This window comes from Meleagris gallopavo, chromosome 1 (assembly GCF_905368555.1).
Source record: "Meleagris gallopavo chromosome 1, MGAL_WU_HG_1.1, whole genome shotgun sequence".
NCBI lineage: Eukaryota > Metazoa > Chordata > Aves > Galliformes > Phasianidae > Meleagris > Meleagris gallopavo.
In genome coordinates this window covers 112,936,265-112,963,815 of record NC_139404.1, presented here as the reverse complement: position 1 = coordinate 112,963,815, position 27,551 = coordinate 112,936,265, and the positions used below count along the sequence as shown (strand labels likewise).

The 27,551-nt window shown below is 33.8% G+C and overlaps 1 protein-coding gene across 15 annotated transcripts in view; it reads right to left on the bottom strand.

Moving 5' to 3' along the window:
• Positions 1 to 27,551, bottom strand: part of DMD (dystrophin) — a 1,154,126-nt gene that overhangs the window by 648,777 nt on the left and 477,798 nt on the right. For all 15 annotated transcript variants that reach the window (XM_085210257.1, XM_085210277.1, XM_085210286.1 and 12 more), the window contains 7 exons: positions 26,358 to 26,481; positions 19,947 to 20,034; positions 13,144 to 13,385; positions 10,971 to 11,151; positions 5,129 to 5,274; positions 3,953 to 4,165; positions 891 to 1,004 (listed from right to left, as the gene is read on the bottom strand). In XM_085210257.1, coding sequence (XP_085066383.1) covers positions 891 to 1,004; positions 3,953 to 4,165; positions 5,129 to 5,274; positions 10,971 to 11,151; positions 13,144 to 13,385; positions 19,947 to 20,034; positions 26,358 to 26,481 — 1,108 coding nt within the window. The remainder of the gene's footprint in view (positions 1 to 890; positions 1,005 to 3,952; positions 4,166 to 5,128; positions 5,275 to 10,970; positions 11,152 to 13,143; positions 13,386 to 19,946; positions 20,035 to 26,357; positions 26,482 to 27,551) is intronic.

Sequence of the window (27,551 nt, the reverse complement as noted above, 5' to 3'; positions counted from 1 at the left end):
GTGTAAAAATACAAATAGTGATGATGATTTTGATAACTTTACTACCATGACACTTTATTATATACTTCACAATAATGGCTAATACTTATGTAAATTCTTCATAAACTCAGGTGACATTTTAAAGGAGTTGCATGCAACTCACATCTCTGTAAGAGATAAGAGTTGTTCCACATAAATTATAATCATTTTTATTTCAATAAGGAATAAGAGAGTAATTTTGAGGAGCTTGTAGTTCTGTAAAATCAGTACATATCTTTCATAATATTTACACATCCTGCCAGAATATTTACAGAAGTTGTAAGTTCCGATGAATACTTTCTCAGAGACTGTTATAGGCTACAAGAGTCACTGCACTTACATACTCTGTTGGGACAGGCAGAAAAAAAATAGTAAACCCTGTGAAGAAAGTATCAACACTTCAAGATGCTTTAAAACTCTGCTGGGAGAAAATTCTGGTACTTCAAAGTTCAGTGAGAAAAAACAGATGCAACTCACAATACCTGCATACCTTCAGTTACCTGAAGTTATTTCAGTCAAGTCAGAAAAGTCTGTAAATCATGCACGACTAGTAGATGCGGAAGAAAGTCTTCTGACAAGGATCACTTAGCAGGTAAGTACACAGGCAATGCTTGCAAATTCAGCAAACTAAAAAAGCAACCATTTTAAGAGGCTACAAAACCTATACATTGTTGCAAGTCCCCTCTTGTCAATGCTTTGCTCCTGCTATAAATGTATACTGAAGTAGTCCCTGTATGCTTTCTCTCTGCATATTCAGGTTTTCCATTTTACAACATGAATTTATTTTTAGGAATGGTGATCATTTGTATAATTTCTGTGTAAGATTAATACAAAGAGAAGAAATAGTTGTCAAGCAGACAAATAATACTCACTGTACACTGTTCTAGTTGCTTTTCCAGAGCTTCTGAATCACCAAGAGCAGGCCATTCCTCCTTCAGAAAGACATCTACTTCAGCCATCCACTTCCTCAACGTTTTTGTGTCATTCTGTTTATTAAGAAGACATTTTATATCACAAAATAGTGTTAATTGCTAATAACATAATTCTGTCACTATGACTAGAACTCACTACAATTTAATTCTGAGATTATTTGTATTTAGATATTGAATGCACAGTCATCAGGTCCTCGTTTGGCTTCAGACTGTTCACACTGGGCCATTAGTCCAGCCTCATCTATCAAATCCTTCTATGATTTAAAATTCAGGATCATTTTTAAGGAAGTTGCATGTTCTGTTACCTATTCCTCAATCAGAACACAACACAGAAAGCATGCCACACTGCACAGAATAAAAAAGTTGTAAGCAAAACAGTAACTGAAACAAATTCAGTCCAGAAACTGAAATTTAATGACTCATGACTCAATGACAAGAGTTGAAAAGAGGATTTCAGAGACTGAGTCTCATTCAGTGTTTATAGTACTAGAGTATTTGTAATTACTAATTTGCTTTCAAAACACTTAAATTAAATCTGTAAATTATTAATAATAAAAAAGCAGAACATTAAATGCTTGCAAACAAGGAACATCACCAATCCAAAGAAGCATTGCATAGATAATGTAAGAGCATAAAAGGAAGAATGAGATTTGATGATCTGCCAAGAGGACCATATCCAGCTTTGCTGAGTCCTAGAGGTGAAAGACTTTATTCTTGCAGTCAATGAGAAATTAAATGGTCCTTAAAAAATGTGGCTTAAAATTACTTTAAAATGCTACCTAAGTTAAATAGATGCATGTTAAAAATGAAAATGATAAATAGCAAAAATGTCAAAGGCAAATTATACCATTTTTTCATCAAACCATTTTCATAAGCAGTGAATTATGTATCTCTGTTAAATGCTGAAAACAAAATTGAATTTCAATATTAAAAAGGATATATCATTAGAACACAAACTGTGCCCTAAAATGCATCAAAAAATGCTTTAAAAACTATTACCAGGTAATTAACTAAAGGAAGCATTTTCCTAATGTGCTTGGTGTATATAATAAAAACAAGCTACACTGGAAAATGCATTTAATTAATAAAAATACATGTAGAAATTACCAGTGTAGTTCAGAATGGCTATTACAAAAACACTGTTGAAGTCTCTACTGTGCATACAATTATCATTTAGTAAAAATAGTTCAGAATCATATTTCAAGATGAAAAAGTTATATCTTTACATGAATACTTATAGTTCATTACAGCTGCGAAGTACAGATCTGATGGAATTCATTAAAAATAAAAAAATAAAAAAAATCAGTCTCCAGCTACCAGTGAAGATTGAATGTCTGACTTGCATTTTGAATCAGACTGCAAGTGTATTTTCCCTATCAACACTGATTTCAACATATCCCTTGCAGATGCATTCTATAATTTGCAACAGCTCAAACAATTGTCTGGAACACAAGTCATTCAAAGATTTGAAAAGACAGTGAGTTTTATATCAACCGTATACCACAGCAATTTCAGCAACAAATACAGAAGGCAAAAATTTGCATTCAGCAATACCTCAGGTAGTTTTGAAAGTACATGCTTTGCAGAGCATGGCCATGATGTTCAGGACACTGTCCTTTTAAGAACAGTGATTGAATCCTTAAGCTTCAGACAAAAAAGAAGACAAAGACTGGAATTTCACAATCAGATCACAGAGCCTTAGAATCATTGAATGGCTTTGGTTAAAATGGACCTTAAAGACCATTCAGCTCCAAGGCTCCTGCTGTGGGCTCACTAGTACTCCTTAGCTAGGTTTAAAGATGATAAGTTCTGAAAAAACATTCATATGAGGTTAAAAAAAATGTAACATTTGTTGTTTACTTGCTGACAGTTTTTTTTCTTATTTCCTTCAAAAATTGTCTACGGTAACAGTGGTCCTACAGATCTAAGAGGTGAAGAAGAAAACTCACTGTCAGATGAATACTATCTTCTTTTCCTCCTACAGAGTTTAAACATAATAAACTTCAAGTTGAAATATACTTGAAGAGAGAACCAGAGAACATTCACTACAAAGACTAATCTGTGATGATCTGTTTTGTGCAATTGCAAATATATCACTGTACTATTGATAAAATCAATTTTCAGTTTCCCTAGTCATATTGGGTGTAGGTATCAAAGTTTTGGTAGTAGGGAAGGGCGGGGCGACACAAATCCAGGGTGGCCTCTGTGTCCCATGCCAGCACAGCATGCTCCACGACTGCAGAGGAGAGAGAAAATGTAAGAAATGTGAACACCAACACACAGTTTAGTGAAGAAGGAGGAAGAAAAGGTGCTGGATGAGAGTGGCAGAGACCATAGTGGAGGAAGAATGTACCCACATCCCGTGGGGAACCCCATGCCAGAGCAGGTGGATATTTCCCGAAGAAACCTGCAGCACAAGATGAGACCACTGCAGCAAAGTTTTCCTGAATGATTTATGGGCTAATCGTAAGTTTCAGTTCCCAAGCCCCTGAGCTGCTTGGTTGGGAGAGGAGTAGTTAACCTATACGTTAACATCAGTTTCTTGTGTAATGCTGATATATGTGATTTGTAAGCATAAACAAGAAATTCTCAGAGTGAAAAAAAACCAACAGTGTAAGGTTGCAATAACGTCATTCTAAATACCTGAAAATCACATAACTGTGGAAATGAGGAACATTTCTAATTCTTGGCAACTGCTACCAAGATACTACCATGCTACAACTGCCATTAAACATGTAAGTGAATCTATTAAAGTCAATATGGTTAAAGCTACTTCACCTGCAATAAAAACTTTAACTACATTGAAGAAGTAAGTAAAGAAACACTAATAGCAATTTCAATGAAATTAAAGTTATTTAGAATTCAAAGAAAAATCCTGGACCCATCAAAATCAAGAGAACATTTCATTACATTTTAACTTTATGTAACTCCTTTGAGGTGTATGCTGTGCTATTCATAAGGCCACAAGCCACCTCAGGTGAGGCTGAATAAGTTTGTTTAACCTGGAATCGTTGGAGTTTAGTCATAAGATCCTCAAGTTTCTGGCAATGTTCCACCAACTGCGATGACAGCTTTTTCCAACGGCCAATGATCAACTCAACCTCGGATCGGTATTTCTGGCTGACTTCTGCAGGGGCTTTCCTAGACAAGTCTTCAACAGTTGCGTTGAGATAATTCAGGCCTTTTTGCTGCTCTTGCAGAGAACTCTGTAGAGCCTATGAAATAAGCAGTAAATAGTATCCAGACTTATGTATTAGGCAATTCTGAACAAACTTTTCTTAGCCATAGTTGAGGCTGCTGGATCAAGGACTGAAACCTCTAAAATAGGTTTCCTTTGCTAAAAACTGCAATTACTTATGCTACTAAATTATATGGAATTACTTTTCTCAAACTGCACTGCAGAGTTTTTAGTTTAACTACTACTAATAATAATCAGAGTTGTTTATGCTAGTTCATGGAGGTAATCCAGATACATTTCAATAACTTGAAATAGGAACTTCCTAAGATCCTTAAGACTACATTTTAAAACAATCAGACTATGAACAGAGAAAAATAATGAACTCAGAATTGCTTTTATGATTTTAAGTTTTCACAACCACTCATCCCAGATTTGCTGCATCTGGCTTCTTCTTTCTATATTCCGCTTTTCGTTTCTGCATGTTACTTGCTACGTGTATCAAACGACATGCACATTATTCATCAGATCTTAAAACAGTATCAAACATTGAAATGCAGGGAAGGTTTGTACCTACTGGCAAAACTTGTCCCACATTTGTGTCTGCTTGTAAATCTGACATGAAATTATGCATATTGTGCATTTTGCAAAGCACAAACAGTTTCATGTGAACAGAAAAAACTGAAATGACCTAATCTATACTTAACAGGTAAAATTATCATGAAAGAAATATTTTATACATCACGGGGACACATAAGGGCTCTTTCTTAACATGTTCAATATATTATAAAATTGGTTGAAGTGATGCACAACATTTTTATTTCTTTAACTAATGGAAGACAGTAAAAGTAACTATCCACTGTCTTCTGCAGTCCTTGGCTAAATCTCTAACTGATATAAATCACTCAAGATCCATAATCTTCAGTAGACTCATCAACACGTAAGGGCTCTGGTCCTCTGAACTTTTCATTCAAGACATTCTTTCCACAGTCTGAACGCTCACCTTAAGCTCCAAAAGTCTCTGTTCCATGATTTCATATTCAGCAACTGCAACCGGAGGTACGGAGACTTTAGTTTCTGACTGCTGGATCCATGAAAGTATAGTAGTCACTGTGTCTTTATAGCGTGCAGGAGGCAAACTGTCAAAAACTGCATTCAGTGGGGAAGAAAAAGGAAACAAAAATCATTTCACACTCAATTATTTGTTTTGTTGAGAGAAGATGTTTGATAGAGGACCTAGTCTTACTGAAGTCATTAGCCATTTTGCAACAGATTGCAACAGACCCAGTATGGTCAGCATTGGATTTTTCCAAGAGTAGCGGAAGAAGAAAACTTTTGAAGAATGAATACACTCTTTCTAATAGTTATATCTCTGTCATTTTATCAGGTGTGTATCACTGGACTCTCTTGTTCTAAGTCAAATGAAAATCTACATGGTTAAATCAATTTAAACGTGTGTGTTTAGAGATCAACATACAAACCAATGTACTTAACCCAAAATCTAATTTCAGAAATGTAACAGGAAACAGGATGCCTTTTTATGGCCCATGCTCGTCTGTTTAACGTTTCATTTCAAGTAAAAGGTTCTATTTAGGACATCTGTTAAAAGATTAGAAGACTAATCTCTCTACAGTGAAGCTGAATTTTATTGTCCTCTCATTACAACAACATTGCAGTTGCCATAAACAGACAACATCTGGAGCACACACTACCAACTCATAAGCAGAGATACTCTGTCTGCCCTCAACTATACTTTCATCTACAGTCATTGAGGTAAGCACAGACAAAAAATATGTCTAGTTCATTGAAACATTTTCAACTTGTGCCACGAAATAATGAAGTTTACAAATGTTCAAAAAAGATTACAACTATTTTTATCTCATGTGTGTTTCAGAAGGAACTGTACTGAAAATTGACATAGTTGTCCAAAAGCAATTATGACAGACAAGTGCAAGCTTGCTTACATTTTCATAAAACAATGGTTGGCAGAATGCACTGCTCAATGTAACTTACTTTTTTAGTTATTAACAGAATGTTTCTTTAAAAACTTGTACTGTCAGCAAGGCATCACTACAATATATGAAAATCACATCCGCTTAAGGTCTCTCTCTTGTGGAACACGCACTTTATTACGGCGTACCATCCTCTTCTTGAAATACTGCCCAATACCATTTACTACACAAAACTGCAGATTTACAAAAGATAAGTCTCGCTTCCATGGAGATTATTATTATTATTATTATTTTCCCTTTTAGAGTGTGCTTTATTCACACAAAAAGAAATTGTGATATATGCTACATAGAAAACAGGCATTTTCCATACTATCACCACTGCTAACAGTAGACCTACTGAAATAGCATTTTTAAATTTTTTATTTCCTTAGTTATATTTGTACTGCCTGTGACTCATTTATTAAAAAAATCTTATTTTAGAATAAAATACATTTAAATTCTTCACTCCAAATTGAGATACTAACAGCTCACATACAATAAAGAAGCATACAACTCTTAATTTGCATTATTATTTAAAATATAGAATGGAATTCAGCGTTTTGATGTCATGTTTAACTTGTATAAATGACGATTTTCTCCTTCAAATGAAAAACAAATCTTAGAACTGCTATATGAGTTCAAGTAGCTATATAAAAGAAAAGCTGTTTTTGGTAGTAGTGGGGAACACTACAGAACAGGTGAAGAGCAGATTTACCATGACACAAAACTCAAACTGCATGACCAAACTGCATGACCAAACTGCATGAAACTCATACTCCGAAAATTTGCCAGTAAAACAACTTGATGACCATTCAAGTATTGCTATGTTTTTTTCATTTTTTATCTAATAATGTTATCTGCCACTTGCAGGACTAAATAAGGACCACAGCCATTGATTTAATCAAGTTCCCAATTAAGCTACTAAGTATTCAATTTAAAAAACACTTGTAAGTTCAGTGAAGAACAAATTAGTAGGAATGAAGTAATAGCTTTCCATATCTTTCACTGAGGTAGATTTTTCTTTTAATGACATATCTGTATTTTCCTCCACAAGAAAGCATCTTATTTTAGAACAGCACTCAACAATTGACTATATTGGTTTTCCAATTTCTGGATGTCAGTGATGAGAATCCAAACTCCTACAGTGAAATCATTGTTATGTAATTTCAGATTTCAAAGATCTCACACATTTATGATCTCACTACAGGCAGTATGAATCTCTAAGTTCCCCATGCTCATAACATACATACACACACAGGCCTGTTTATTACCCCAAAATTTGTTTTGCCACAAAATTGTTTGTAGATCAGTGCCCACATAATGAATGAGGTGCATTAATATGGATTCTGATATCTTATATGATGATTTGTAGTTAGAAAGATGTAACAAGTTTTCAACCCAAGCTGTAATTAAATTAGATCTTCTTTATTTTGTTAACAGATTTCCTGATTTTTATTTTTATTTTTCTCTCAAAACAAAAATGAAATAAGGATACAATTATTTCAATAACTATCAAATCCCATTGATTATATTGCAATGTCCATCTCCTTCAGTCAGGACAAATCCCACTGCTCATCACCTGATTGTGAAATGATAAAGACATTGAATATAACCTATGAGATCATTTCTGTAGTGCTTGAAACAAACTGTCTACATAAAATTGCAAGTATTTCCCATAAAAATCTCCTTGAAAGTAACTACAGTGTCTACAATCACGTATTTTTCTTGAAATTTTTTTTTGCTAATTTTGTAATACCTATCTTTGAAGAAATTCATCAAAGCCTTTATACTGATAACTTCATTAAAGTAGTGATTCTTATTTTTTTCTTACTCAAGTACAAAACAATTGGTGAAAGATTATTATACGCATCATAACAATTTCACTGTCACTTATAACCTATCTCTAAGATATATTAAGCAGGAAAATGTCATCAGTTAGAAATTCAAAGCAAGGCAGAAACAGAACAAACAAAAATTCAAATGGCTTTCTTATTGTTATGGTTTCTTGTCTTAGAAATTTATGTCAAGACTGAGTTGCGTGACCTCTAGGTTACACAGTCTTGTTTAAAATACCATGCTTAGGGAGAAAAGCGTACATGCAAAATACAGTAAAGAGGGGCCATAAAGAATCTTTACATGATACAGAATGCCATAAAAGCTTTTCTGTTTGTTTTCTGTTTGCTTGGTTTTTAATGTCATTTTCTAAATATCTAATGATATCACCAAAACTCCCAATGAATTACTGTCTTGACAAATTGAGAACGGGAATGAGCATGTTTCTCAAGGAAGGTGGGTAACATTTCATTACAGCAAGACTGAAAACCAGAAGAATTTTAAAAGAATTTAGAACAGACACAGAACAATATGTATCCAGGAACTAGTCACTACAATCTGCGACTTGTTTTGAACCACAGAGTACTTACTGAATTCTTTGCTGAGAGACTGACTAGACTCCTTAATTTAAATCTACCACACAGCATCAGTTCGTTTCAAGACAAGTGAATATAATGTTTACTCCCTCATTTTTTCACCAGAGTATTTATAAAACCAAGAATTTCCTTGTGAAAACAAATTATTTGTATTAAAATTATTTCCATAACTGTCCATTTCACTCCCATTATTGAATATCCAGAGGTTAGCACTATCTATTTTTTCCATGAACTGGTATTGTAGAAATGACTTTGATTGAGTTTGGACAAAAGACAGGGCTGAAATGATGGATATATCATATTCAAAAGGATCGATTACCTATGGGTATACAGATACTATAAAAGAAAAATGAGGTAACATTTTCTCATATTTTATGAGATTGTAAAGAAGTAAAATCAAACAAACAAATAGATTTAATATTGGCTTTAAAATATACTTTTTTAAAATGGAAATACTATTTGAATCATGGAGAAAAACATTTCAGGAATGCTGATGTCATCTTTTGTATTTTATGAAGAACTCTACTGTGCAGCTACTAAGCACTCATGAACCTAAAAACCACAACAAACAAAACTAACTTGAGAGAGACAAGTTATTTTGGCAGAAAAATATTTCCTGTAAACAAATCAGAAGAGAATATCACAGTACTCTCATCTGCCAGAAAGAAAGATAATGTAGTAATGTAATACAAAAAAAATCTTGAAATCTGAACCATTTTAAATGAAGGTAGAAACAGAGAATCATACAGTAATCAAAGTTGGAAAAGATCTCTAAGATTTCCTGCTCCAACCACTAGCCCATTCTCATCATGCTCACTAACCATGACCCTCAGTACCACACCTAGACAGTTCTTGAACATCTCCTGTGATGGCAACTCCACCACCTCCCTGGGCAGCCTGTTCCAATGCCTCTCTACTCTTTCTGAGAAGAAACTTTTCCTAATATCCAACCCAAAGGTCTTCCCATGTAGAGCAAACATACAGGAAGAACAAGAGACCATTGGAGACTTCTGTTCTCTACCATTTTAGGACGCTCATGCTGATCTGCTCAGTGCTGCCACTGAAGGACAGCTACTACTGTGGCTGGACAGGTAACAGAAGCATTTTGCAATACAGTACACAACAACAGCCAGAAAAAACTCCAACACAGCACTTGCTTTGTGACATTATAATTCAAATAATGAACACTACTTATCTTACAATCAATTGGCTAGTTGGTCTTGCTATAATAAAATTAGGAAAAGTAGAAACAGTAATTATATAAAACAATATAGAAAATAAAACATAAAGAAGTCAGCATTTTCCATATTTTCCTGTTGGTAGGATGGTAAATAATGTCAACATACAAAACAGTGTGGCATTTAAAAAAATTAAATATTATCAATTCCAAGGCCATCTTCAGTGTCATAAATAAATGCTACACTCCTTAAAACTTAAATTCTACAAATTATTCTTCCATCACATGCTATACCATATTTGTATTTTATTTTTTCAGTTGTCTTATGCATCATCACGTTTTCAGTTTGTGTATTGTGTTCAACACAATAATGCAGTGTTTTTGGGGGAAAAAAAAAAGAAAAAAAAATAGCCCTTATTTAAAAATAGAATCATTCTCAATAAAGTAACTCAGGAGGAATACCATAAAGATCCACTAGAAGGAGCTGGCATTCTGTCTAATTTCAAAATACTACAGTCATTTAGAGGTATCATTGCTCTAAGGGAAATATAATCTCTGCTGTTGAGAAAGATATAAATTAATATTTTTATCTGATACTTCAATTTTAATTTCGTAATCAAATATGCTAAATGTACAGTAGTCATTGGCGTGCAGGTCAATAATAAAATCACCTTCAATTTTAGTATAGAATCCTGTCCCTTTTAAATATGTGTTTTACTACAACTACTACAAATGATATTATAACTAACAATCATGCATTTCATGCTGAAGAAAATAAACAGTTTAGCGCATGATGATATTCTAGACAGCCTAAAATAAGTATTCTGTTTAATGAGTTTTGTGGAGTTAAATTTCTATTCTATACAAGTCTAGAGGAGATTTACTGCCAAAATTAAACTCTCCTCTGTACTGACAGATATAGACAGAGCTCTTTCTTATAACCCTACTAAAGAAAGCTTTATATTGCCAAAACGTATCACAAAATCTGCTATATATGTTCTGTCAGAAGGAAATCTGATGGTAGAACAACACCAAATGTAACTTTTGCTTCTGAACAATGTACCCTTCCCCAATTTCCTATTGTTTTATCATAACTTCAGATAAGCTAATTTGATTGCAAAAAGATTACCTAAATTGTACTACTCATTTAGTGCTACTGAAACAACTACAAAAGTAGGAAGGCAAAATGTCTATGTTCATACTTTGTACTCTAGTCAGAAAAAATCAACTTTTGTCATGAATACTCACTGGTCTGTAGTTGCTTTTCTCTGGTGTGCATGTCAGCAAGTATTTGTTTGAAGTGGCTGGTAAAAGCAGCAAGGTCAGCATCCAGAAACACTGGGCTGCCTTCTTTCTCTTTCAGAATTTGACTTTGAGCCTTTAGCCGTTCAATTTGGGGCTGAAGAGTTGACATTCGGATGATTTCGTCCTGTACATTTGGATTAAAAAATATATAAAATAATCAAGAAAAACCCATCCCCCAAATGAAATCACTTGTGCCATGAACTCATCATTTCACTACACACTGCAAAATTACTTTGCTTTCAAAGCCAGTAATAGTAAGAACAAATATCACGAATATACTTTTATTTTTTTCTAACCAATCAATAGTTCTGGTTCCCAATATAATACTTGCTGTTGTTTAAAATCACTTCCACGTTGCATTATCACTTTAGTAATATAATACTAAAGTACATCCAAATTCCATGTCTGAAGACCATTCCTTCCATATGGAGGTGGAGAGAGAAACTCCACATTTGCTATAGTCCTGAACCTGTCTCTGTTAGATCACGGTAATGTATTACAGGTTAAGGTTCTGCTATCTTTTCTTCTGGAGACCTTGTACAGACTGTAAGACTATCAATTAATAAGTAAAAAGAAATGAGAAAAGTCAATATCTTTAAGTAGGCTTCTCTAAACAGAAGGTTTTTGCAAGAAGGTGTTCTACCTGCTTGAAAATGTGCAAAAACATAAATAATAGCAGGAATAGATGTAAACTTATTTCTCAAACGTTGTTTTAGTTTGAAAACTTCAGGAAGCACAGATTTGGTAGAATCATGCATCTACAAGCATGTAACAAAATTTACTGGTTACTATATCTCAATTTACAAATTATTTGCATGTCAAAAAGTATTAGGAAGTGAGTACAGATGTAAGAAGCTCTCCACATTTAAACTCCTCCTCAAATGTTGATCAAAGTTCTGAAAAAGGTATTGTACCCCTTCAAAAGCCTCTATGTAGCAGTTCAAAACCAAGATACACAGGAAAGAGTGGATTTCATGAAGAGTTATAGACAGTAAGAAAGATGAGCAAATTTCTACAGCAGTGAAGCACATAACTGAAAATGTTTTTGGAGGTTTATGACTAAATTGGCGTGGCTGTTTTTGTACAACTATTGAATTCTATCTTATGATTAGGGAATAATATTCCTCCTATTGACTACACATATGCAGGGCACACAACAGATAACATGTATAAGGGTAGGATTTTGGACTTGACCATAAAGACACTTTTCAGAACTCAGATCTTTACAACCAGAGATGACGAGCAATAGTTTCTTAATGAAGTGTCAAAGAAATAGATTCTTATAGGAAGAATAAGAAGAGTTTAAGGGTCTAATTATCTAAATTTAGGTATGCAAATATCTTAAAATAATTAAATAATTGGAACAGAATTTTAAATACTCATATACCAGGCCTCTTTATTTACCATTCCTTCCTTTCCTTGAATAATTATCCTTCATTAACTATTTTGGAAACACAAGGAGTACAATCATAGAATGGCCTGGATTGAAAAAGGACCATAATGATCACATAGTTTGAACCTCAACCATCAGACCAGGCTGTTCAGAGCCACATCCAGCCTGGCCTTGAATGCTCCTGGGATGGGGCATCCACAACCTCCTTGGGCAACCTGTTCCAGTGTGTCACCACCCTCTGTGTGAAAAACTTCCTCCTAATATCTCCCTTGCCTAAGTTTAAAACCATTCCCCCTTGTCCTATCACTATCAACTCATGTAAACAGTCATTCCCCCTCCTGTTTATATGCTCCCTTCAAGTACTGCAAGGCCCCGGAACCTTCTCTTCTCCAAGCCAAAAAAGCCCAATTCCCTCAACCATTCATAGGAGAGGTGCTCCAGCTCTGATCACCTCAGTGGCCCTCCTCTGGACCCATTCCAAGATCTCTGTGTCCTTCTTGCGCTGGGGGCTCCAAGCCTGGATGCAGCTCTCCAGATGGGGCCCCACAAGAGCTGTAGAGGGGGACAATCACCTCCCCCTCCCTGCTGGCCATTCCTTTTTTATTGCAGCCCAGGATACAGTTGGCCTTTTGGGCTGCAAGAAACAGCGTACGCTATAATTTGGCCGTCAGTTGGTACACATAGGAAGTACAATATAATAAACAACTTAGAAGAATCTCTAACCTTGCATTTTTCCAACTGAATTTTTACTGTAGCAGGATCTGTTGCTGGTGTGGGTTGTGCTTTCAGCCAGTTTTCTGCTGTAATTGCTGTCTGCTCCAGTTGCTGCAGCTGGGAATAGAAGTCAATGATGCTATTTTGGTACTCCAACCATGCCAGTCTTTCACTCAGCAACTGACAGAACTCAATCCAGCGACTCTTCAGCTGCTCTGAGGCTTGTTTAATGTTGTCAGCATTCAGACCCTCTATAAAGAACGCGAGAGAAGAAGCTCAACACTTAAAAGTCACAAAGAAGTAAATCAGTTTACAGTACTTTAACAATTCAATTTCTACAGCCGAGAGCTAATAAATCTAAATAATTTTGTATCATCAAATAACAAACCTGAACATACAGATGTTATACATCTATGGAGAAAAAATTTCAGAACTACTTGAAGTTACTGTCAGACTATTTTTGTTGCAATGGGAATGAATTATAAAGTGCATTATGATAAGAAAGGGAACAAAGCAGAAAGTTGTAACATAATACATAAAGCTAATTAAAACTGCTGTAAAAGGTAAGAAAATGAGTCATAACTGGATTTTGAAAGCTCTGTCTGGATTGCAACTGGATTTTAACATATAAGATCCCTATGTGGTTTTCTTTGTTTCAAAGGCAATTTTCAAGTGTATGGGAACTAGGTTCCACAGTTATTTTGATGTTTTTAACAATCCAATCCTTAAGTTTAGCATTACATGCTAGTTTAGAAATATTGTAAGTGCTTAAGAATAACAGTCCTCATCAGACCAAAGTAACACGTAGTAAAGTCCCCTGTCTCCAACAGTGTTCATCAACAGACATCAAGCAATGATTCAGAGTCAAGAAACCATGTGTCATTTCTTCATAATTATTTTCAGCCAGGGTTTGGTTTGGCATGCCATACAATGACACACATAGCAACAGAACTGATACTGACCAAAAAATTAATAAACTTCTCAATCAAGTACATGTTTAAGAACTTTTTTTAGTAACATCAGCAGCAAGACATACATTAATTAACCAGTAGAACGAAAGCTATGTTTTGATATATGATAGGTATTTTCATATTTCTTAAAACCAAAATTAAATGCAAACAAAACGAAAACCTTCAATGTAATACTTCTGTGATTTTTAAGATGCTGTTGATGTGATTTATTTTGGTTATAGACTGTACTTAAAATCTTCAAAAAAAATTCTCTATGAGGGATACAAAACTGTGAAGTTCATGCACAACTGTTTGAGATAGAACTTAGGAAATATAGTCCCAATTATGGCTAAAGTCATTACATAAAATAATACCAAAAACCTACTATAATAAACTTAATAATGACCATTACAACACAACATGGTAAATCACGCTAATTGGACTGTGTCTGCTATGGAACTCCATTGTTCTCCAACAATCATTATTTTGGATTCAGCTCAAGGCTGATTCAGTGCCACTTGTAAACAGATGACTGTGCAGTACCTTACAGTAAATTCCTGGACAGACTCTATTTCTAGGATATTGCCCTAGCAAAGAAAATTGGACATGGTTTCAAAAAATGCAAGCAAGGATGCAGAAAGAAGCCCAGCAATACGAGGATATAACGATAACTGTGGTGGTTACAACAGCTACATAAACATGCTGTACCCAGGAAAATGAATGGCACAATTTAATGATTGAGCAAGGATCTAAAATAAAACTTAAAGCGTGAAGAGGTAGCATCATTCTGATACAAGTTAGTAAGATCCATTGGTGATGTGTTTCTTTTGCGTGTGTGTGTGTGTGTGTGTGTGTGTGTGTCTGCATTTGGAGAACTACTTTATTTTCATAGAGTATCTTATGAATACTGTCTTAATGTCTAATGAATATACATCAATATGCAAAGAGGCAGCATAAACCTGAATGGCATAGCGGATCTTAATAACAACAAAGACGACTGGACACATACATAATGAGTGTTACCAACGTCAAGAAAAAAACACATATATAGGAGACAAGCTTTTGATTATGCTGTATTTCAAAAATTACATCTGTCCTATTGTGACTGGTTATAAAAATGCTGTATGCTCTTAAAAGAGAGCAAACATCTCTGGCGCAGTGTACATAATTAATTACCTCTGAACCTGGAAGACACTTCCTGTGACTTTGACAGATAGAAAAAAGTCACTTTTATTCTTCCCTTCTCTCCTCTCTTTCCAAGCTGCCACAGTTTCCAAAGTATCCTGAGGCCAGATTACAATTACAAGAGAAAGTGCACCCATGAAGTGGGAAGTACAAGATCAGAATGAGCAGAGCTATGCTTCCTAAGAAGCCACTTTAGATAGTACAATACCCTACTGAAGTGAAGACCCATCTGAAAATCTCCAAGGGACACTCTTTTAAAACTCTCTAAATTCACAGTCCAGAAAAAACCTATCGAATGATAATATACGGTTTTCAGAAGGATGCAAGAAAATGGCCATTACTTGCATGTCATAAATTTTGCTAGAAGTGTCTAAGCTAAAATGGTAAAAGGTAATTTAATTTCCTAAACCTATATATATACATGTTCAAATAATTCTAATCCAGAAATTGAACTTGTCCAAATCTTCACATTTATCTCGTTTTAAAAAAAGCATGTCCTCCTTCTATTTGAAAATTAATAATTATTTGAATAGGTGATGCAATGCGGGCAAAATTCTAATGTTCTTGTTTTCAGACGGAATTGTTGAAAACCAAAAGCTCAAAACATACTTCCATGAGAAGTACTGATTTCTTCACTATCTTTAGCAACTATCAGCTTGTATTCATGATGTTGACAACAATCTTCTTAGTGCACTTCACTCATGGCAACAAGACATACCAAAATTGAGAATCAGGAGAATTAACACTACAAAATCCATTTTCTGATAAAACACTGTTAATTTAGAAATAATGGTTCATAACCTTTTCATGTTTCATATTCTAAGAGCTCCTGATATAATCAGTGAATAAATAAACTGTTCCCAGAGGAAACAGATCATTGCCTGGAGTACCTCTATTAATTTTACTACCTTGTCTACTGTGCATAACAAATTGTGTCAGTACTTTTAATTGTGCAGCATCTTACATGCAAGTACTCTGGAACTGCCAGGTAGTATAAAGCATATCTTATCAAATGTATTTATCATTTGCTATGAATCTATGACAGAATAACGTAATATTATCTACGTTTTTATAGATTTTGATGCTTAAGCATATGTGAAATGGTAACTCATAATGAAACAAGATAATATGTTCCTTCCTTAAAAAAATGGCTCCTAACCATTATGTGTTCTATCACAACAAATTCTTCTTCTATACTCACTTTAATGCTGCCTATCAAATGTCTCTCAGTAGTTATTTTGTTGCATTTTAGAATAGAATTGGTTATATATATATATATATATATATATATATAAAATACATACATATATATGAAATATATATATGTGTATGTATTTTTTATTTTATTTTTGCTTTTATTCCCCCCATCTCCAAAAACAATGGAAGCAGGACATAAACGTTTTCATTGATTGTAATCATCAGGCCTCTTTAAACTGATGGGCAGGCAGAGGCAGAGCACAGCCTATGTAGAAGAAAGGTGATTTTTTAAAGATAAAAGCAGTGATTTCCCTGTGATAGGAAAAGTCCTTCAAATGGCACTAGCCTAACCAGGCACACTGCTTACAAACTGAAGAATAGCAGTGAAATCACAGTTCTTTCCACTCAGAATACTTTTGCTGACACTGGCTGAAAAAATAAGGCAGGAATGTTGCCCTACATAAATACATTTCCTCAGATTACTTTTCTCAATTCTAAAAAAGAAAGAAATGAGACTAAATAAAAACACCTACTGTTCTTCAGAATTTGAATCCTGCTTTTTACTTATTTCCTCTCCTATCACAGTAAAAGAGCAAGAAAATAAATATATAAATGATTTAGCAATGAAATTTACCACCATTGTGAACTTCTCTCTTACAATATACCAGATTACTTTGTACTTTCACACTGTTCATCTATTACACTCCAAAACTTTTTTTTTTTTTTTTTTTTTTAAGAACAAAGAGGAAGCAGACCTTATATAAAAGCAAAGCTAAAAATTCAGTATTAGTATAATTGGAACCTTAGGACTCTGATCATTATGTACATAATATGAAATAACTAAAAAATAGCAATCAATTAAAACTTTAATCACTTGTTCTCACAACTGATTTATATCTTAAATCTGTTTGCCTTGGGTCTTTTAGTTATAGATTACACAGCATGTGCATATGTCATATGTGCATGACAAACTTCAACTGCACCTGTAAACTATTTCCCCAAAGAAAGTACATACAGAATAATCATCTGTATAGTACCTGCATCTGTGGTTTTAGGTTATGATCATGAAAAATTAAAAAGATCATTTATTCAAGATAACACAGTATATCTTTCCTCCACCAGATGCTAAACAATGTGCTTCCCAAATTTGAAATGGTACGTTTAACTCCCCTTCACTTGCTATTGAAAAAAGCATTAGACAAAGGAAGGTATGTAGCTACAGTCAGTCTTATCTCTTGAATGTTATTTTGGAGATTCAGCTAGAACATTTCCCTATGATGTACTCTTTCCTCTTTTCCTCTTACTGAATCCAGAAATTATAACAAGGAGGTGAAGACTCTATGTCCCAAATGAATTTCAACAAGTCTCACAGCTACTAAGGAAACTTAGTTGAATTATCTTGGAAAATAGAAACCTACATAAGCCTACTGCAGTTTAAGATATAGGTTTAATGTTGAGTTGTTGTTGTTTGTTTGTTTTTTTAAACACACATTTTAGTTCAGCATCAATTTACAGATGTTCCCATTAATTGCAAATGTATTTGAGCATATGATTAAAAAAATAAACAAAATTTCTTCTTCATAGAAGTACTGAGGTTGAACACTGTGGCTACCTTCCCTTATGCTCAGAGCATAATTTTGAAACCTAGAAAAATATTTAATTTGCAAAATTCTTTGTTAATATGATCTTACAGTTCTCTTCAAGTAAAGCTGATGATTTAATTCCACTCTCTAGCACTCTCTCTTGGTGATCTTTGAATTATTTAACCATTTAATAAACTGTTCCTCAAGTTGCCATAAACAATTGAGGCCAGAGAAACTCTTTTTGGTGAAATAGTTTATTACCTAAAATCACCATCTAAAATCTTTACTCTTACAGGCATCTAATCCATCATCCTTGCTAGAAAATTCTTGCTGCAAAGGCTACTATGAGTTTGGCATAATATGCCATATGTACGGCAGAATTCAAAGCAATTGACAAGAAACAGATACAGTCATGCTGCCTCAGCTAGCCTACTCTGTGCTTATACCCCGACTGCAAGATGTGCTTTCTAAAAAGAGGGTATTTGGGATACAATGGATAATAAAGCACATCTAATCACAGTTAAAATCACAACACCTATGAACTATGAATAATCACAAAAGCATGAAAAAAGAGAACACTGAGGACATGAGAATATTTAAGAAAGCTAATCTGATGAAGCTGAAGATGGAATTCCTTACGTGCAAGTCTGCAACTGGCCAAAGAATCAATGGGGCACTGTTAACTGGGCACTAAGCAGGTTAGGTCCAAAATAACAATCTTGATATGTCAGCATACAAATTTCAAATATTGCCTTAGAAGTCCTGTACAGCAGATCTCCCTGGCAGAAAAATATGTCAAAAAAAGATACAGAACTTTTTTGCTTTTCCTTCATAGAAAAAAATCCAATGATTTCAAAAAGGGTGAAAATTTTACCAGACTCCCTCCTGTCTATTCACAGATCATATGAAAGGACCCCTTTTAACAGTTCCTACAATAACTGTAATTAAATATGGCCGGAATACAAGGGTGGCTAATTTTAAAGTACCACCTTCATACTTAAAAATTCATACTTAAGCAAGATAATCCTAAAACTCTATCAAATTTGTGAATCAGCATTTCATTAATAACAGTTAGATTCTTGACTCTTTGTTATAACAATTTAACATAAAACATGCACTGAGCTTCAGAATGTATTCAACATCTGTATTTTTTGTAAGCCTATCAGTATGACAGATTGTGGTCCATGGTTAATATTTTACTAAAAAGTTAGACATTTTTTAACACCAGAAATAGGGACATGGCATACAATTTACTTCAATCTATCTTACTGTTGGGTTTTCTTCTTCCTATAAAAAGTTCATAAATTTGGCTGAACATAATAGCATATTTTTTTGGAAAATTCAATGATTAACATAGAAAAATTTCAACTTTTTTAAAAAAAGTGTTGTATAAGCTTTCATATTTATTGTCTTAAAAAGCTGAATGCCAAAAATATCTTCCAATACCCAATAAAATTTTATACTTTATATAATACAGAACATTACAGCAACATATATATAATAAAATATACAAAGTTTATTATAATCAAAGTTAGAAAACACTTTTTCAAAGTGCTCAGTTTTCTAACTTGGATGAATTAATGTACCTTCAAAAGCCTAGTATACTCAAAAAATAAGATTACAACTTTATTCTCTACACAGAACAGATTGTTTATACTAGTTCATTACCGTGAGCACGTTTTACACACACTTATTTTCATGATACTGAAGTTGTAAGATTTTTCTCTTTACTAATTAACAGATTTAATATCCAGAAATAATAAAATAAATATAATGAAATTTACTTTGCTGTTCCATTTAGATAGCGTTTTTCTAATATAATTCTTGTGATAAATATAAACCTGTGCATTTATTAAATCCCTGAGAACATTATCTAAATCAACTCCCTTGTAATTACCATTCACCATCTGTTCCACCAGGGCCTCAGCTGATCTGCTGGCATCTTGCAGCTTTCTGTACTTCTCAGGCTTTTCTCGCTGGATGGCCTGCAGCATGACAGGAAAGGTGAGTATTTCAAAAGAGGAAGAAGAAAGTAAATAATCTCAGGGATGTCCTGATTTCTTGAGACTACTTAACCTGTCACACTGCCCTGCCAGCCTCCTGATTTGCGGTGAAAGCACAAAGTATCACCAAGTTAGTCATAAAGTCAAATACATGACTTGAGAATTGGAACACAAAAGAGTTGACAAATGATATGCGTCAGTATTTTACAGACAAATCATAGACAAATTAAGAGCTATTCAAAACCCAAAATTTCAGAAGAAAAACATAGGTTCAACAGAAGTTCCTTGTGGAAGAAAAGAAAATTTTCTCCTTACTCCTTAGTAAGAATTAAGATTGTGCTAACTAAAACATAGGGTCACATGTCATACTGAATCCATATACCATTTGATTGCTTATTTTAACATTCTGTTGGCATAAAAAATGTAAAATGGATATTAAAGTAGGTATGTAACACATATATTAGACATCCATACATAAGCCAGTAGGTAAGAGTTAAGAATAAATTGCAGAATCAATACAGGGTTTTCATTATATGTTGTACCTAATACTTTCAGCCACTTTTCCTTACTTAAAAAGTTCTTGTTCATGTTTAGGTGTGTTCACACTAACTGGTAATTGTAGGTACAGCTTGAGTTTCAGGATAAAGTAGAAATCTAAGTTTCTATTTTCATTTGACTTGTTAACAATATAGAAGGGAAATAAAACTGTATTAGATCTAACACCTCTTCAAATATGTCTAATAATTAAAAACATAATGTTGAGTTTAGATTAATTAGTCTATAGGTATAATTATGATGCTCTAAACAAGAAGCCTAAATTTCCTTGTTTAGTTCAGGAGAAGCCTAGGGTTATAATCCAGTTTGAAACCAAAAACAAAACACACTATACATACCGCCCAGAGATACCACCTAAAACATTCTCTCATTATTCAAAGTCCACCAATTAATCACAGCATATATACATATACAAAGGGAAATGCCACAAAAATCTTAGGGTGACATACAGGAAACTAACACAAATCCTGGCTGTGGCTTCTCAGTCTGGCTTCTTAAAATAAATATTTAGCATACTGTTAATTATTAATGATAATTTAATCTTAAATTATCCTTGAAATTTCATAAAGTTTAATCCCAGTAAACTCAAGATAATGATATTAGTTGTAGTTTCTGTAGGCCAACAAATCCTTTTCAAAACTAAAAAAATCAAAAAACCTCTTCCTTTAATTCTCTGCAGAGTTTCAAGACTACAGAATCTTAATACTACTCTGTGTATAATGCCAGGTATAATGAACTTAAGTCTAACTGCACAGAACTCAGAAAAATCATAAAAACACTGAAATATATTGAAAACTATCTTGCTCTGTCTGCAGTGCCAGATGTGTAATTATTGCAAGTGTAACCGTACTGAACACAAATGAATCATTCAAAACCTGATATATACTGAAAACAGCTTTTGGAAATCTGAAAACAATATGACACTGAAGCTTGTGACAGGGAACTCTTCGGGGTCTGGTAACAGACCATGAGTCTGGAAAAAACTGGAAGCATGTCTGCTTCTTTCCCAGAAGATCAAGGTTTCTAGATCCTGACAGAAAACAAAAGTACTTTCATGTGAAGCACTTAAAAATAAACATGAAAGTTTGGCACACAACAGTATCTCTCTCCACTCACTTTTTGTGTTATTAATATGTATATAAAAATGAAGGGCTAGCAATAGATAAAGACATATGTTTACACACAGAAAATGCAATGCCAAAGGAGAAATGGCTGTCCTCTTGGTCCTCATACAAAGTATGGGACAATTTACCTGATCTGTGGAGAAAGCAGACTTAGTTAACAGCAGTAACATAGTCATGGTCTTACACTGCACATGCTTCAGTTGTTTGTCAAACCCACAATCTTCATCTTACATTTTTAAACTCTACAGAGGAATTTTTGTAAACAAACGTAGAGTGCTAAGAAATAAATGAAGTAACAGTCTCATCAACACCTCTCATTTATTCTTTCAGATTTGTTATTGCTAAAAAGGCCAATACTCCCAATTCAGGTTAACAATAAAAGTACATTGGGGTAAGACTTAAGAGGGTTGTGAAATTTGGAAACTTTTACAATTATTGTTATCAGCACTTTTTTTTCTAATGAATATTTGTGATAGCTGCAAAATAATTTTAAAATATTTCCAAAACTGAATTTATTTCTTTTTATATATATATATATTTTATTTCTTGTACTTTTTCTTATTTTTAGAAAAAAAATAATTTTAAAAAGACTTTCATACAATACACGATTAATTCTCTGAGGAAGATTTTGTAACTGGCAAAACAGATATGTAATGGCTTAGTTCTAACTGATGGAGTAACATTAAAGGCACCTCTAGCTAAATACCATACGAGGGTGAAGAGGTTATTTTCACAATATTATAAGAGTTTTATTTGGCCCTAAGATTTTAATTGGTAGTTAATGATTTCATAACACTGAAGACACTTGCACTTTGGAAATTCATGTTATTCATATCAAATCAAAATAAGAACTCTATCAATGGATGTACAGTTGCAGTAATGCCTGATCTCTTGTTCTTGTCAACTACACCTGTGGGCATAAGTTTGCAGTATTATCACTGGATTTTACAATGACTGAGCTTTCAAACATCCATGCCCAACAGAGTATCTCTGAAGATTACTAAATAAGAATGAACACGTTAGAACTGAGCATTTACGAATGCCAAGGGAGCAAATTTAATTGTCCAGGATATCTGACATTTTCCCTTACATGAGTTTCTTACCTTCATTCACCTTTGATCTTGAATTTCTAGATGCTTCTTGGCTAATTAAAATTCATTTCAATGAGCTTTATTCTTAATTTTCTGATGAGAAATCTCAAATTTTTCTTCCCAATAAGCAAGATTTTCTACCAAGTAACTTTTAACTGTTTGCACCCTAACCTTCACATATTTGAACTTTTAATAAAGAAGGCTCATTGGAGTTTTAGAGAAACAAGCAAACAAAAAAGCCTGAATCATTGCTAAACCTGTTTCCAGAAAAATACACAAATTAACTGGAAAATGTTAAGGATATGATGCAGCTTTAGGATATTTTAGGCATTTATGTATAGATGTCTTCATTATTTAAGAATAGTGCTGTTGTCCCACAATGCACATCTCCACAATTATGATATCCAGTCTCTATGGCCAGTCTCATAGCTGAGAAGGACTAGAAATATTTTTGCTTCACTCCTTACACAGGAATGGGTTTCTATGCATCTCTAATATAATCAATTTATGTAGCACATCTGCCAAAGGCTAATTTTCTGCCAGTATCTGAACAGCTGTTGTCTTAGCAAACATAGTATGTTCCATACAATCTGCTCTTAGCTCCATCTCCCCCAGGACTTCTCTGAAGTGGGATGGGAGCAGGTTTTTGATCTTGAATCATTGAATCATCAATGATGGCAAAAGAGCTTCCCTTGTGGCTGTCCTTTCTGAAGTCTGGGTCCATTCACCTACAGATGTACTTCCACTATATCATAAAGAAGTAACCCCGCTGAGAAAAAAACAATGAATAGAAACAAGATGCTTTGACAACAACAAAAAAACCCACATCCAACTAGTAACCTGTCCTCAGAAGAAAAGTAGAAAGGAACATCATTAGGAAAAGGCTACGGGACTGAGTTGCTACCACAGTAGGCAACAAATGTTAAGTCAGACATCAGTCATGACGGGTGTTCTGTGCTACATCATCTACAATGTCACATAGGGAGGAAACTTTCATTTAAAAAGCCACTAAGTACAAGATGATACTTTTGTTATGCATATTGGCATCATGCATGTTGGGGGTATGACTACATATGTCATTACTGTACAATCTTTTACAATTATCGCTGATGGTTTCCCTTTTGACATTTTATCTTTCATTATGTGCCTTCTGCAACTTTACTAGAGATTATAGTCCGATTAAAACTGCTATCTTATTTTTCATTGATTAAAGCCTCATTTTGAAAGAAATAGAAACTTAAGGAAAAAAACAAGCAACAACACTGTGCAAATCAATGAACTGGACAGTACTTCCTGTTTTGTATATTAGTTGAACAGCAGAAGATTGAGACCAGGCCAGTCCAATTTTTAAAACTCAGAATTTAAACCTTCATCCTCTTGTTTTTTTCTTTTAAAAAAGCAACATTTGTTTTTTATTAACTAGAAGAACTTCCACTGAGAACTGTTCAACAGAGAATCCAAATATTGTCAAGTGCAACCTTAGAGAGTTCTATCAAATTAAAATTTCATCTTAATATTCTGCACCTTGAAGTTGCTAGATACTTCTACATGCACATTCATCGTTTCAATGAAATGTTACTTTTAAAATAAGTTCAAAGCCAGTCTTGTTTTTTAAAAAAATATTTATAATTTTTAATGAATGATGATAATTTCTCTTGTTTCTATTTAGAGATACTGGTTTGTCTTAGACTTTAATACAAAGCAGATTTACTTTCTGCAATACTTATCATTAAAGAAGTAGGAAATTGGTTTCTTAACCATCAAATAATTTGGTTTCTAAGGAAGTAAAAGAAACATCTGAAATTCTGCTATTTCCAGTGTCCTGATTTCAAACCATCCAATATCAAATTCCACACCACTTTTCCCTCCCAGTCTTCCTCCAGTATTATGTATGTTTTCACTGACCTAAAGGATCACTTCACAAATGCACTTAACAATGGCTTCCCAACCCCAACTTTTTTCCACAGCACCAATGAAGGCAAGGTAAGAGCTGCTGGGAAATCCAGTTGGGACCAGAGGAGGATCTGTAGTTCACCTACCTCTATCCCCTACTTGCAGTGACACAGATCACCACCTCCTCGGGAGCAAAGAAAGGAAAGAAGGAGGAAGGTGAACCATAGCTCCTGAGTCCTTTAATGGTTTTACAGAGTCTTAAAAAACTGACAACATGAGATGGAGTATCTTATTGATTAGGGAAACCTGACAGTGGAGGTATTCAGCACAATATGAAGGTCAAAACAGGAGCTGATTTGCCATCCTTGAAACTGTGTTCCGCAAAATGGGAATATAAGAAGGGGAAACACGAGCATTTTATTTTCTTTTTTTTTCCCCCATCTACCACAAAGATGGAAACACTCACCAAATTACCTGCATATCTATTTAGGATCAAGACAATACTCATTACCCCAGTATGGAAGCATTTGAATCTATCATTTTCTCTGCATGTTTGAGCCAGTTTATATATTTTTATGTATATAGTTATATGTATATTTACATATCATGAAATGGAGTAATAAACTAAACTCAATATGTTACACTCTAATGGATAATTACACAGCAAGTACCCATTAGATACTTAAGTACTAACACTGTGATAACATTAACAAATAAATTAAGATTATTGTAACAAAAGTATGATTTAACAAGAAATATCAAGAAGTATATTTACTGTCACAGAATTCAGAGTTCCTCAATCCTATTGTTGCTAATTTATGATGGACAAGCAAAGAATGAGAAAAAACATCATCAAAATTAACTTCAGTACAGTAACTTCGTTCTTTCTTTGTTTTAGCAGTACGTATGATTTCATTTTTTAATGAAGTCCCATGATACGCTATAATACTATAAGCATAATAGCTTATTATAAAAACTAATTTGCCTTTCTCTTATTCAGAAAAGGTAAGCTTTCTTGCAACTAGCTACAAAAAATAAATACTGAAGAAAATTTTTACTCATTTAGTTTTCAAAGGCTAAATTCAGAGTGTGTGAAACATACACAAACATAGTTACTCGTTAAGCAATGCAGATTAACTTCGCAAAAACTAGAAAGAACCATTTCTGGTTCAATCACAGTAAAAGAACAGATTAAAATACTGTTTGCGGAAATTGGTTATTTTCAGATACATTTTACAGCACTGTAAGAATTAGGTAGAAGTTTTCTTCAACATACACTAAAAGATGACATTTTCCACATTCTTCAATTTATGCATGTACAATGTCATATTAAGCCATCAGTGTGGAAATATAATGCATATTTTAGAAGTAAATTATAGGCTTGGATTCAATATTACTGAGGATTTCCGTGAATTTATAATGCCTTAAATTAAATATGATCTCTCTATTTAGACATCCTGTGTATCAATTTTGGTGCCCAAATCTGAAATGTACAAAAATAGTTAAGACTTCTAAATTTCTCATGCGTATGATCAATTGATGCTTGTCAGTTTAGATTTGAACTCATTTAAACTTGGACTTTGAAAGCACTTTGACAAGCGAATACAAGCTAACAAACATATATATTAGTACTTTCTCCTACATTGACTCTTTCTCTGAGATCTGAGAGATTTCCTTCTTTTCGAAATATTGCAAATTCAGGACTCTGAAGTACTGCTTCTGAGCGTGTCATCCAGCTATGGAGTTCTGTTGTATCCGAATCAAACCTAAGATACAGAGAAGAGCAAGAAGACATTTCAATTCAACAACATTTCTGACAATAGCATTAACAGCAGAAAAGGTTAACCAGCTGCTTAAAGAAATAAATAAGCATCAGTAATTCCTCTTTGAAAAAGACATTTTAAAACCTGCCATATCTGATTAGATACCCCATAAAACTATTCACTCTAAAATCTGAAAACATACTTTTTCATTTTTAAGACACCGATTTGACAGCTGAACAGATGCAGCAGTTTTCAAATAAATGTTCCAATTTTATAAGATGTTTTTGGAAGACATTAAAGAAGTGGCTCCCACAGTTGAATAAAGTGTATCACAAGCACTGTTGGCTCAGCTGAGGATGTGCAGCATATCTGGCTCACAAAATGCAGCCTTTGTACCTGATAGATCTCTGCCTTAGTTTGTGCTGCCTGCACTATAAAGAAAAAAAGCAGGAAATTTGACCATTAATTTGGACCCTCTTCTGATTGACTCAAATTTGTTGCAGAATGTAATTGCTAATCAACAGGAGACTATAATTTTCCTACAGCTAGAACTTTGGAAAACGAAAATTAAGATTCCTAATTCTGCATATACTTTTTTACCGCTTTTTGCTGTAAAGCCCTTTTAATTACAACTGGATTCTTTCAGAAACTCCTTTAGAAGTGACCTTAAATGTTTCCTACTCAGAAAGTAGTAGCTCAAAATGAAGGTTACTGCATGCAAATTTTTCAATTGCAGACATACTAAAATCAAACCACAAGCTGATTTCATATCTAACCTGGTTTTTAAAACAACAATCTTGAGACAATATTTTTTCACTGAGTTGAATTAAACCGTAAGCTTGATTGCATTTCTTTGTTGTACTTTAAGTTTCTATATTTATATCTAGTTTATAATTACTTTTCCTTTGGTATCAACACAGTAAAAGCAACAAAACAGAAGGATCTAGAACAGAATTAACTGCATATTTCAGTTTGTTTTGTAAACACAGGCCTTTTAATTTATGTAATTAAAAACCTACTAATACCAAGAACTTGTATGACAACTGCATCTTTGAAGAAATTAGATACTTTAC